Consider the following 13703-nt stretch of genomic DNA (forward strand, 5'->3'; position numbering starts at 1 on the left):
TCAAACCTATAAGAACCGATTATTATAGACTTGAATCATTGCAAGGTATGAAACTTGTCTCACATCGGTTGTATTTGCAACACATTTGGGGTTTATAGACTAAATGACTCTCTCATCCACCAGACTAACTTTTTGGGTTGATTTTTCTTGTAACGCCGATCCAAACTATAATTAAATTATACAAAACCAATATGGTCTACGATCACATATCTCCAATAACAAGGGCTTAGTCTCGATCGGTTCGGACTCCTAGTTGTGAGTAGACATAATTTGTGTTCATGTGAATCTGATTTCAATTTCCTCCTATTTTTATATAAGATATGTCTCATGTGTTTTGACCTTTGCCCTCTTTATCTTTCGGAAAAAAAAAAAGATGGCGCCTTTTGGGAAACAGAAAAAAAGACTGCAAAATCCTGATGATGAATTTGGGGGAAGAAGATAATGCAGAAAAAACTGATAATCACATAATCAATCATGTGGATCAAAGGCATCCAGCTGCATACCCTCAAATCAAATGGATTTGGTATTCATTCTTTACCTCCAATCACCCATCCCCTTTTTTTGTCTTCATCCCATTATTTTCTTCATTTTTTCTCTATATATATACATTTTTAAATTTATCTGGTACACACCCTTCTTCCCTGATCTATCCCTACTTTAACTGTTTCCTCCATATTTTTTGTTGCTTATCTATACTTGTTCACTCTTTCCAATAGATACAGATATCCAACTGCCAAAAAGGTTTGCTTCTGCTTCCCTCTCTCCTTCTTACCCATTCACACAACTTGATGTGGGTCAGGGCTTATGTTCACTTGTTCATTGATTATATTATTATATGTATTCTTTTTTAAGTTATAAGCTGTTGAATTGCAATCTTTGCCTTTGCCTTTTGATAGTGGGTATGTTTAGTTTTGCATGTAATCATCTTTATATGCATCTAGTTATTGTTTCTTGCTCATGATGTTAAATTAGTACAACCATAATAAGTTGTGCTAAACATACCCTCATCCTATGTTTTTACTGAATGTACCGTCTTCGCTTACTAAGTTAGTCACATCATTATTTTTCTCATGGGGGTGCGTTAAGCATATAGGGGGGTCTTTTCTCATATAGGGGGTGCGTTAAGCTTATAGAGTGTAGAAGCGTACGTTGAGTCTCACCCTTTATTAATTTGTGAAGGATTAGTTAAGAAAGATGAAAGCTTTATCGCTGGTTGTCAATAATACAATTTAATTTCTGTGTTATTGTTTCTTGACAACCATAAGTTATAGATTTTGTTAATGGATTGTGCTAAACGTACCGTTTTTATGGTTTTTTTACTAAATGTACCGCTTTCCCTAATAAAGTAGTCGCATCATCTCTTTTCTCATAGGGGTGCGTTAAGCATATAGAGGGTACGTTTAGCTTCACCCTCTGTTAATTTGTCAAGGTTTAGTTAAGAAAGATGAAAGCTTTATCGCGGGTCGTGAATAAAACAATCTAATTTATGTGTTTCTTGTGGTGAATCAAGATTTTGTTGGAGGAAGCATCTAGATAAACAAGAAAGATGGAGGTGACCAATGTTACAGAGTATCAGGCAATTGCGAAAGAAAAGTTGCCGAAGATGGTCTATGACTACTACGCTTCTGGTGCTGAGGACCAATGGACTCTAGAAGAAAACCGAAACGCGTTCTCAAGAATCTTGTAAGTTTCGTATATATTGACCGTAAAACCGTTTTAAAATGACAAATCAAATGTTGTCTCAAAAGGGTGTTTGGATATGTGTTGTTTTGGTTTCTGACGCGTTGGGTTTATTTAAATCAAATAGGTTTAGGCCCCGTATTCTTATTGATGTGAGCAAGATCGACATGACCACCACAATTTTGGGATTCAAGATATCGATGCCTATTATGCTTGCCCCGACAGCCATGCAGAAAATGGCTCATCCTGAAGGCGAGTATGCAACAGCAAGAGCTGCATCTGCAGCTGGAACCATCATGGTTTGTATTTCTAAATTGACCCGTTGTATAATTTGACTAGACCTAATTTGACACGTGTATAATATTAGTAGACCCAAATTGTCCCGAACCAAACTGATACTTATCTAAAATGACCCGTTTTGACCAGAATCTGTCTCGACCCGTTACCCAGTCCGGCCTGGCTTTTTGCCAGGCTTTGGATCGAATTTATGATGGGGGCGGTTTGTTTTTTAATAATTTATTTTTTTTATTGTAGACATTGTCTTCATGGGCAACATCTAGTGTTGAGGAAGTTGCGTCAACGGGACCTGGAATCCGTTTCTTCCAGCTTTACGTAAGCAACCCGTTTCACTTTCTTAATCATAACTTACAATTAGTACGATAAGATATAATCATAAAAACTATTACAAATGACAATTTTGTCCCTGATCTTAGGTGTACAAGGACAGGAATGTTGTTGCTCAGCTCGTAAGGAGAGCCGAAAGAGCCGGTTTCAAGGCCATTGCCCTTACAGTTGACACACCAAGGCTTGGTCGTAGAGAAGCCGACATTAAAAACCGATTTACTTTACCGCCATTTTTGACATTGAAGAACTTCGAGGGCTTGGACCTCGGGAAAATGGATGAAGTGAGTCAAAACACAACTTAAAAAGTTTATTATTGGATTAGTGTCAATCTAACCGTAACGTGGGCAACGCAGGCTAATGACTCTGGCTTGGCTTCTTATGTTGCGGGTCAAATTGACCGCACCTTGAGCTGGAAGGACGTAAAGTGGCTCCAGACCATCACCAGTATGCCCATTCTGGTTAAGGGGGTGATCACTGCTGAAGACAGTAAGAACTACAAACACGCTTGTGATTATTATCTCCGGTTTGTTCGTGTTGTTTAACTGTAACATGCTATTTTATTAACCGCGCAGCAAGGTTAGCGATCCAAGCTGGTGCAGCGGGTATCATTGTATCGAACCATGGAGCTCGCCAGCTCGACTATGTTCCCGCTACCATTATGGCTTTGGAAGAGGTTGTGAAAGCGGCCCAAGGTCGCGTCCCCGTGTTCTTGGACGGTGGGGTCCGCCGTGGGACGGATGTGTTTAAGGCACTGGCTCTTGGAGCTTCAGGCATATTTGTAAGTAAAATTGCATTGTGTTTTTTTTTTTTTTTTTTTTTTTTTTTTGAGGTTTCTACTAATAAAATAAAGTAGTGGGTTACCACCCGCGCTTTGCGGCTAGCTCGAAACGTAGATAAAAATAAGTAAATTGCGATGGGACATTATAGGTGACCATAAAAAAAACCACATCGCAACAGTATATTCGAAAGTCATGAAAAAGTTATCGGTTCAGATCCTTAAGGTATCAACACTCGTTATAACTAAAAAAACAAATGTCCGCAACAGGTTCGAAAAGTAAATGAAATAACCCGCATACGAGGGGAGATACCCAATTTATAAAAATATTACGTTGAGAAAAAAACCAAAAAGAAACGAAAAAAAAATAAGTAAATGGAAATAACTAAAAGTTCAGGGTCTAAATTGTAATTACAATAAGGTGTAAAGGGAGAAAACTAAAAGTTGAGGGTCCAAATAGTAATTATAATAAAGTGCAAGGGTAAATAATGAAATTAAAAAAAAAAAAAAAAGAAACCTAACTAAAGTTTAGAGACTAAATATGTTTTTACAATAGTTAAGTGACAAAAATGGTTGATGTTGACAAATTAGCCTTATAAGATATATGATAATTTTATTATTGAATTGCGCAGATTGGGCGACCAGTGGTGTTTTCTTTAGCTGCTGAAGGAGAAGCGGGAGTGAGAAAGGTGCTTCAAATGTTACGAGATGAATTCGAGCTAACAATGGCGTTAAGTGGTTGCACGTCGCTGAAAGAGATCACCCGCAACCATATTGTGACCGAGTGGGATGCACCTCGATCCCGCCCGGCACCAAGGTTATAGATGAACCAGAAACAGTTATATTTCTAGTGGCAAAGCCCACATGTTATAGTTGTAACTGGTGCTATTTCGAATTTATTTGTTGCCTGTATTTTGAACTTCTTGTTTTGAAATAATAAGTGGTCTGTTATTGTAGCTGTAGCGAAAGTAAGATGCTATTATTATCATATATATAGAAAACAGGATAAAAGATCCAATATTTAAAGAAAACAGCATAAAAATTTAATATTTAAAGAAAATAGGATAGAAGAACCAATATTTAAAGAAAACAGGAATAATGGTAAGTTTTTTTTTTTTTTTTTTTTTTTTTTTTTTTTTTTTTGTAAAAAGGATTAGAGTGTACCTAATGAAAAACATATAAAGTGTACCTACCAGCAACCAGCAACCGTAACGGCGATAGATTTAGACGATATGATTGTTATTAAGGGCAATACGGTCCATCAATAATTACTAACCAGGTATAATTATATTATTTTGATCTAATATAATATAAATGATTATAATGACTACATGATTAAATACATATAATATATTTAATCTAACATTCTCACACTTAGCCGAGTGATCATTTATTGTGAACAATAGATAAGCCTGATCAGGAGTTAATACTCATCTTAGCTTTAAACCAAAAAAACGTCGCAGAGAAATAAGTCGTTGAGTCATCATTCAACTCAGGATCCCCATTAGTTATATTACAACCTCAATTTAATACCTAACACTTATTATCAAAATTTACAAGTAAGCCCTTTAATCGTTTGATTTGTATAATGAATTGTCTATATGTCATTATGCATGCAGAACATATTTAGAGACATTCAAAATCAAAACTGAAGAGGAAAATTAATAGTTAATCATTCGTAGTACGATATGCAGTTGCGCATAATCATGAATAAACTCGTCTCTATTATAAGCGCTTTTAATAAGACTTATGGGTAATAGACCTTCAGTTGTAGGATCATTAAGCATATATGAATGTATTCTATGCAAAGATTTATTTTCCTCAATTCGTTCATAAACAAATAATTAATTTCGTATCGAAATTTTATGCATCATCTCTTGAACTACTACTGTTCGAGAAAAAATGGTAGCTGACTTTATAACAATAAGTCTTCAACATATAATTTATATGGAGTTGATAAACTTATGAGTCCATTGATAAATTTCAACAACATTTCTTGATAATTGCTTTGTAATTAGCAACATATTATGTCATTATAACTTAGGTTGTTGTTATTAGTCTCTTAAAACTCCTCCACGAGATAGGTTTTGTCTGCTGACATAAGGATATATCCGAAATTACATTTTGTCATTTTTGAATATTACAAAGTTAGAGTAATCAACCGATTTGAGTTCTCATTTCTTCTTTAAATTATAGTCTCTCGTTTCCTTTAAAGATATTTTAATACTCTATGATATGCTTCACATTAATTTAGACATATCTAGTGTGTTGCAATGTGAGTAATATCTAAATGAGTATAGACTTGAACCTACATAAGGCTTCTATTTAGTGAAGCATAAGGAAATAATCTCATTGATCCTATTATCCTCTAAAGGAGAGGATGATTGTTTGGTACATGTGTAAGAACCCATTTAAGGTAAAACTTAAAACTTATTGAACGAAACTAATTTCTCATTGGGTCTATCTCGGTATGTTATGATATCTATCATATAAGAGATATCTATGAGATATATCATATCAAAGTATGTGTCAACAATGCTTTGACCTATGTAACATGTACTTGTCAAAAGAATGTCATGTATATAAGGACACGTTTGTCTTAGTTGCTCCCACTCATCTTGAGGTATGTACATTAATCCACTTGGTTCTTGATGAAAATAATTGCATTAAAATTTCATCACATTATGATGTTTGCATTAATCCATACATGGATTATATTGGCTTATAGACAAAGTGTTCTTTGACCTTCAGTTTAGAACTTTTAGGTTGTTCAATAAATATGTAAATATGTAAGTCAATTATTAGGAAAAGTTGTTTCAATGTTCATCTAATGCAGCTCTAAATTATTATAAGCTACTAGTATAGTGGTGATCCTAATGTAAGACAAGTAAGAAGATTCTTTGATAATTTATCTCCTCTCAAGCATAACCTTGACAATCAATCATGTTTCTTAGTGTCTTGATGTTTGTATTAGAATGTAGTTTAGTTACAAACATTCTTAGGTGTTTCAATCAAATCCCAAACGTTACTCTAACACACAGAATCAGTTTTGCTAATACTAGCTTTATTCCATTTAGAAGATAGATTGATGCTAGTGGTTTAATAAGAGAAGGTAGGATCAATAAACGTTCCAACATCCATTTCAACTTTAATTAAAAAGGTTACATAATCATCAAAGTTAGTAGGTTTTTAAACTTAAATGACTTCCTAAATTGATTATTGGGTTTATTAGGAGTTTCAGTTTTATGGATTAGCTTTTTAGTTAGGCTCCTATCACTTTCAGATATGTTAGATTCTTAGTATGTAAGCGATAGTGCAGTATGGTGTATAAGAGGTGTAATCAGAGTTAAATTCAGAGTAAAATTTAATGACTCTCTTCCCCCACCTAAAAGAATTCCTTGCAAGGAATGATAAAGCCTTTTAATGCCCCCACTAACCTTTGAACTCTTTAGGAATGCAGCATGCTTAGGGTTAATATTTAAAAACCAATATTTTATTAGAGAAACAAGTTAATGACATTAGTCATTGTAGTTTCCCTTTGTTTGAGGATTACTTTAGTTTTGGCAAGAAATCAGAGTGTCCACATTTAAGAAACAATGTAACTTTTATGAGAGTAGCATTAGACTTTAGTGAGATAAGTGTTGAAGAAGCAATGTCTTGTACAAGAGGTGCAAATTGAGTTTATATTTATTTTCACTCCCCTACCTCTTGTAAGCTATGATAAAAATACTTAATGCTCCCACTGATCTTTGATATCTCTAAAAATGCTACAAGAGAAGTTTCAATAATGTATGTGACGTGGGAACTTGTCATACATATATTAGACTTAATTTGATTTCCTAATGTCTAGATATCATAAGAAAACTCAGGACATATTTAGAAGGAATCATATTAAACTTATATATGAAAAATCTCTTTAAGACGTATATGGGACAAAATTAGATAAAAGTAGATAATCTATAAATGATAAATGAATTATGTCTGAATATTCTGTTTGGAATAATTCCACGTATGTCAGTGAAATATAAATTCTGGTGGACCCATACTTATTCCTTAAGCCAAGTAATGTTTAAGGCATCTAACACATGACTTAAAATCAATGAGAACGATATTAGATGAAAAAAATCATTCTCATCAACCTTGTCATGATTTCTCATGAAATTTGGTTTCAATAGATGAATTTATAAGTCTTATTTTTATTTTGTTAAATTCTCATTTGCATGATAACAAAAGTTATGAATTTGTATAGTATAATATAGTTTTATCTTATAAAGGTTTCAATCCAGATATTGATAACAAATAATATGAGAGTCTAAGGTAAGGGTGACTTTATGTTGGCTATGCAAACCTCACAACTGTCATAATATAGCTTAAGTATTGATACTAAATTCTGATTAATTTCCAGATTATGTAAGGTATCATAAAGCCTAATTAGAAGACATTCTATTATGGTTCTTATAGCCTTAACTTTTAAATTTTTTACTAACTCTCATGTTACTTATTTGTTGATGTCTGGTAATGAAACTTTTAGAAATAGACTCAACCTATCATGTGTTAATTGGAATATTAAGATTAACAGACTTAAATATCATTAATATGTGGCTACCTATTTCAGCAAGCTGTTCCTTAATATTATGGATAATCTCGTTGCTTACGCCTAGTCTAATGACATAATTGTTTAGTGAGACTTCTCCCTTGAAGAACTTAAAAGCTGCTTGTATTTAGTCTATGGACCTTAGAACTATCATCTTTTTAGGTTTTAGTAGTAGTGAAGTGAATAACATCTTATTTTCCAGTTTCAGGGGTGCCTTTTCCTATACATATATTGTTGATCAACACACTCATTTTCCTTTGGTACTACTAGGTGTTATAGTTGATTTGTAAGGCATCATTTTGTACTAGTGGAAAAGTTAGTATATAACACACCAGGAAAATGTACTTATTTCCATGTGTAAGTCCTTAATTTTATGAGTCATGGTATTGTACATTATCAGGGCTGGCCCATGGGCCAGTAAAGTCAAGCTAGGGCTTTAGGCCCCCAATTTTATAGGGCCTCCATAAAAAAAAATTACATAGGGTGTCTGCGATTTAGGCTAAAAAGGGTGAGCTTAAGAGGAATTAGTTGGGTCGCGTAACCTGGACATATGCAATGAGCGGACCTTAGCAGCGCTTTAATTCAAATAAGGTTTGCAGCGCCTTTTTGATAAAACGAGCGGACATAAGTTAAAGGTAATCACGCAATCAATATCGAAATAGAAATCGAAGTTGTTCGGTTCTGATTAGCAGTTTGGGTCAATCAAATTCGTCAATAGAAGTTGTTTTATTGTGCTTTGCAATCATAATCGTCAACGGAAGCTTTTCTGTTCGAAGGTACACTGTTATGGTTTTCTATTTTATAATCTTTTTTGTGTGTTTTGCGATTATTTTGTTTGACGTTAATCACTTTTCTGTTTGATAATCCAGGCCTGTTGACAATCTGTTTTAACTGCTGATTTCATAGAGAAATAGTTAAGACTTAAAGGTACACTATTATGTATTTTGTTCATCCAAGATTCTAGCTAAAGTAATTTGCAGTTTTACATATGTTGTTGTCCAAAAATACTGCATGCTCATTTTGACTTTGTTTAGATTCTAGTTGAATTAACATTTCTAGGAACACAAATGTTCTCTAGTGTATGAACATGCTTATGATATCAATGTATTAACCACTAGGTACTTAAAGTTCATGTTCTCATAATGTTTCAATTTGTTATTGGCAGTGATATATATGTTTCACCACTTTATAATTATAAATCCAAGCCCTTGAATGCATCAAACAACCATAATATCACTTATTAAAATCATAAGCAAAAGTATAAATTTTTAACAAAAGGACCCTGTTTTTAGACTTTGCTTTAGGCCACCAAAAAGGTTGAGCCGGCCCTGTACATTATGGTGTTTTCACAAATGCCATTTAACCTTATAGTTTAGAATTTGAAATAAAGGCATGCATTTTAGAAGTTATTTTGATTATTCCACAAAAAAAGTTATATTAGTCTTAGGAAAAAATAATCTGGAATAAATCTAGTGACAACATTTATTTAAATGAATTCTTAATTATCATAAAAGACATTACGTTTGAGTAATACCATTTGTCATGCTCTACTTTTCTTTTGCAGTACTCTTATTAGAAAAATGTAGTAGGATTGTCGTGTCTTAAGAGATAGTCAAAAATCTAATTTAAGAGCAAATCATATAGAAACTCTTTAGTAAAGCAAAACATATTAGGTTTTGAAATTAGAGTGGATTATATTGATGAGATATAAATTTATAGAAGAAAGTTGTAGTGAATATTGTTATGGGTATTAAAGTAAGACAGACTAAAATATAACTGTAAGATTAATGAAAGATCATTAATCTGAGGATCATTACTTGAAGAAGGTGTGATATGTCTATTATTAACATCAAACTAACAGAGTAAGTTTATTTTAAAAATTCTACTTAAACGAAGACAAATAACCTTTCTGCAGAAGTGGAATCATTTAAGTATGTATGCAAAATAATTGTGACAGATCACATTTAGGCATAAGTATGACAATTATCTTAGCTATGCACGGTTTAGTTATGTAAGACATGAATGAAACACATCACATTTGGGCAGAAGTGAGACATACATGTGTATAAGACATAAATAACATTGCTTGTAATTATACTTCAACGATAAAGTAAATGTAATACATCACCTTTTGGCAACAGTGAAACATCAAAAGCTCATTCAAGTTAAGTTATCTAGTTTTGTAAAAAAATTATTTATTTAATTATTTACAAAACATTGAGTTAATAGCAAAACTTTAGTTCACATTAATAGTTCATAATGATAGTTCGAGAAGTTAAGTTTACAAAAATTAGTTCACGAAGGAATGGGTTCTCGAGAAAAACGGTTAGTTCTCAAGTCTGCATTCACTGGTTTCCGAGTTCTCTATGTTTGAGATATCATGAGTTTTATTAGTTTTGGTTCTCTTATTATGAGTTCCCTTAAAATGGGTTCTCCTAATTAGTTAAGAGTTCCCTTAAAACGGGTTCTCCTAAAGTGAGTTAAGAGTTTCCTTAATTTTTGTGATCTCTCAAAACTTAAAGCAATAGAGAACAAAAGTTTTCTCAAAACTTAATGAAACATAGAACTAGAGTTTTCTCAAAACTAGGTTCTCTCAAAACTTAAAACTTATGAAACATAAAAGAAAAAAAAAACACGAACTCCCATTTTTATTCTTAAAATTTGGTTCTCTAAAAACTTATAGAACATAAAAGAAAAAAAAACACTAATTAGTTAAGAGTTCCCTTAAAACGGGTTCTCCTAAAGTGAGTTAAGAGTTCCCTTAATTTTTGTGATCTCTGAAAACTTAAAGCAACAGAGAACAGAAGTTTTCTCAAAACTTAATGAAATATAGCACTAAAGTTTTCTCAAAACTCGGTTCTCTCAAAACTTATGGAACATAAAAGAAAAAAAACACGAACTCCCATTTAAACCCTCAAAACTTATGGAGCATAAAAGAAAAATAACATGAACTCTCAAACTAAAGTTTTCTCAAAACTCGGTTCTCTCAAAACTTATGGAACATAAAAGAAAAAAAAACACGAACTCCCATTTAAACCCTCAAAACTTATGGAGCATAAAAGAAAAATAACACAAACTCCCATTTTTATTGTGAATTAATTTTCAAAATAGACTAAATATCTCTAAACTTGAACTGTAATAAGGATAATGTTGGGTTATATAACGTGAACTCCCATTTGTAAGGTGGAAAGAGTCTATTGTGTCCAAAGAATACGTGGAATACCTTGATGCAAGAAAGAAAAATCCTTATAAATTACCACCAAGGCCAAGTCAAGTCAACAAAAAGTCAACCAAAGACCAAAACTATTGGATTCCTGGAGATGCTGGTTCTCACCAACAGTTTGGGAATCCAGTGGTTTACACTCTATCACTAGAAGTAGTAATTTACATGATGTAATGTAAATTACATCTGTTTCCATGTATACTTTGTATAATATTTCGAGTCATTTTGTCTTGTTTTACCATTGGTTTTGTATACTATCGTGTCTTGTGTGTTTTGTAAGGTTCAGACGTAAAAACGAGTTAAAATGTTAAAGAAATGAACACACATGAGAAGGTTTGGGCTTAGTGAAGAATTCTCATTGAATGGAAATGAATATTTAAGAAGATGAGATGATAGAGAATTGAATTACGAACACGTAGGCGAAAACAATGAAGAAAACGGAGTTGAAGCGCAGAAGTTATGACGAAAACAATTTTCCGTGTACAGATGCTAGTCGCGCCACGCAACGACGAAACCTGGTCATGCCCGCGCGATGCGAGGATGAGCGAGTTCAGCGCGTAAATCTTCAGTTTTGACCCTATAAGCCCACAATTAAGCCTAATCACAACCCAGGCAACTCAGGACGAATTAAGAAGCTGAAAACGGAGATTTTAAAGATCAAGAGAGCTCGGGAGTGAAGAATCGAAGCGTGGAATCAAATCTTTCAGGTGTTAAGCATCTTATTACTCGGTTCTTTCGTTTATACTCGTTTTACCATGTTTGCTAAACTCTTGAAGATGATTGTTCTGTTTTTAAGACTATGTTAGGCTAATTTCCTTATCACTACCTAGGTTAAAAGATGAATACATTTGTTTGACATTGTTTCTATCCGGTTTTGGACATGAATTATGAAACTGATTAGTAAAGTATTATACTTTGGTTTCAATTTTCTAATGTATATGTATACTTAAGCTTAATTGAATCTTTATCATATGTTTCACTTGCGTTCTTGTGGATGTCTTTCATGTATGAATGCTGGTTAGGTCGTGGACTATGTGTTAGCGGCTAGTTTACGGTTAGTAGCATACGATTTCCCGTAGAAACTATAATTAGGGTTTGGTTAGGATTAAGTGTTCTACCAATCTTCAATAACCGTGAGGTGAGAGGTTGTTGTCTAGTCTCGAGTGATTAGGTTTCTATGTCAAATTCTTTGTGAGAAGATCCCCTAGTTCACGGTCTCTATCTACTAGCTAAGTTAGAGTATAAACCATAGTTTCCCTAGATTTTTGTGCCATGAGGTAGAGTGTCTAAGGGTGCTTTGTTATCACACTAGTATAGCCTGTGAGGGAATCCTATAAACTGATAGTTAAACAACTTAATAGGTTGTCATATGTGTCTTCTCGAGAAGGGTCGAGGGTTCTGTTCGGTTATCCTCAGGTTTAGCATCTTAAGATCCCAATATCCACAACTAGTTCCATAACCGATATAATGTGTCATTCAAGTGTAGGATTCAAACCTAGGTAGTATGTTTCCCATCATCTAATCACATCTCAACTTTAGTTCGCGTGTCTTCATTAGTTTTTGTTAATTTAGTTAATTTTAGTAGTTTGTTAGAAAACCCCCCATTCAACAAAACAATTAAGTTGAGTCAGTCTAGTAATTAGTTAGTCGAGTTTAATAAACGTAATTAGAGAATCTCGTGGGTTCGATACTCGGACTTACTGTAGCTATACTGCATTGATCGGTACACTTGCCGATTGTGTGGTTTAGGTTTTAGAGAGCCATTTTGTATAAATTTAAAACTTAGCGTGTCTAGATTTGGACTTTAGGTTAATTGTTAGGTATTGTTTGTTTTTTCAGAGGTAAAATTTCTACAGTATGCGGACCACATTTGTAGACATCTGTAGCAGAAGAGGTGGACCAAACCTCTGCAGTCTGCAAGAAGAAGACTATTTGTTTTTTAACTTCTGCAAGCTACTGGAAATAAACTGAAATTTAAATAAACTGATTTATTAAACTTAAAAGAGCTTTTCAACATTCAAATTTAAATAATAGTTATACAATACTGAAATAATATTCATAAAAACACAATAAAATTTTTTTAAATCATTATTTCATACTTTGCATTAACTGCTCAACAATCACATCTCGTAACTGAGTCATTGTAACACCCCAACCCGGAAGGGCTGACGTGTCACAATAATGGTAACATAAACAAAAGTCATAATTCCATTTATTTATTTGGTAAGGATACAACCACACGACTATTAAGATTAATATACAAGCGGAGACATTCATCTTAATTAACTAACATCTTCAGATTTATTCCTAGGCTTTATTCTTCTCTCTTTTCCCCTCCCAAAGTAACCTGTAGACCTGTATATACAAAAAGTTTACAGAATGAGCCGAATGCTCAGTACGGAATTTTAGGCTTAAATAACAAATAATGCTTTATAATTTCATAATCATATCTTACAGATATACCCATGAGCAAACTTAAAACGTGACAATACACAGGTAGCTACTCCTGCATAATTATCACATGAGATGGCGAATTGGCATACCCATTATCCACCTCCTTATACTTAAATCCTAGGATCGATCCATACGCCTCCTAATAGCCTTATGTACCACACTTGTACTTAAGAGACGCCGTGAACTGATCTCTCCGTCACGGATGGAGCACATGATGTTGATGCCACAACAACATGCTCGTGGGACACTCCACGAGAAGCGATACTCAGGGTATCAGAGTACAAATGGTCTTATTCACATAACTTATAAAACTTATTTTCATAACAAAACGGAACATATATTGGAACATGCGA

General features: G+C 33.6%; 1 protein-coding gene across 3 annotated transcripts; it reads left to right on the forward strand.

Annotated features, from left to right (window-relative positions):
• The first annotated feature begins 541 nt into the window (after positions 1-541).
• Positions 542-4035, forward strand: LOC110895281 ((S)-2-hydroxy-acid oxidase GLO1). 3 transcript variants are annotated; one of them, XM_022142562.2, is made up of 8 exons: positions 542-741; positions 1511-1683; positions 1808-1979; positions 2215-2292; positions 2394-2585; positions 2658-2790; positions 2877-3082; positions 3712-4035. In XM_022142562.2, the coding sequence occupies exons 2-8, from the start codon at positions 1547-1549 to the stop codon at positions 3901-3903; spliced, it is 1110 nt and encodes a 369-aa protein (XP_021998254.1). In that variant the 5' UTR covers positions 542-741; positions 1511-1546; the 3' UTR covers positions 3904-4035. The 3 variants fall into 3 exon arrangements, with proteins under 3 accessions (XP_021998254.1, XP_021998255.1, XP_021998256.1); XM_022142563.2 differs by lacking the exon at positions 542-741 and adding an exon at positions 751-899; XM_022142564.1 differs by lacking the exon at positions 542-741 and having other exon boundaries at positions 1642-1713; positions 1749-1979.
• The last annotated feature ends 9668 nt before the right edge of the window (positions 4036-13703 follow it).

The sequence above is a fragment of the Helianthus annuus genome, chromosome 12 (assembly GCF_002127325.2).
Source record: "Helianthus annuus cultivar XRQ/B chromosome 12, HanXRQr2.0-SUNRISE, whole genome shotgun sequence".
NCBI lineage: Eukaryota > Viridiplantae > Streptophyta > Magnoliopsida > Asterales > Asteraceae > Helianthus > Helianthus annuus.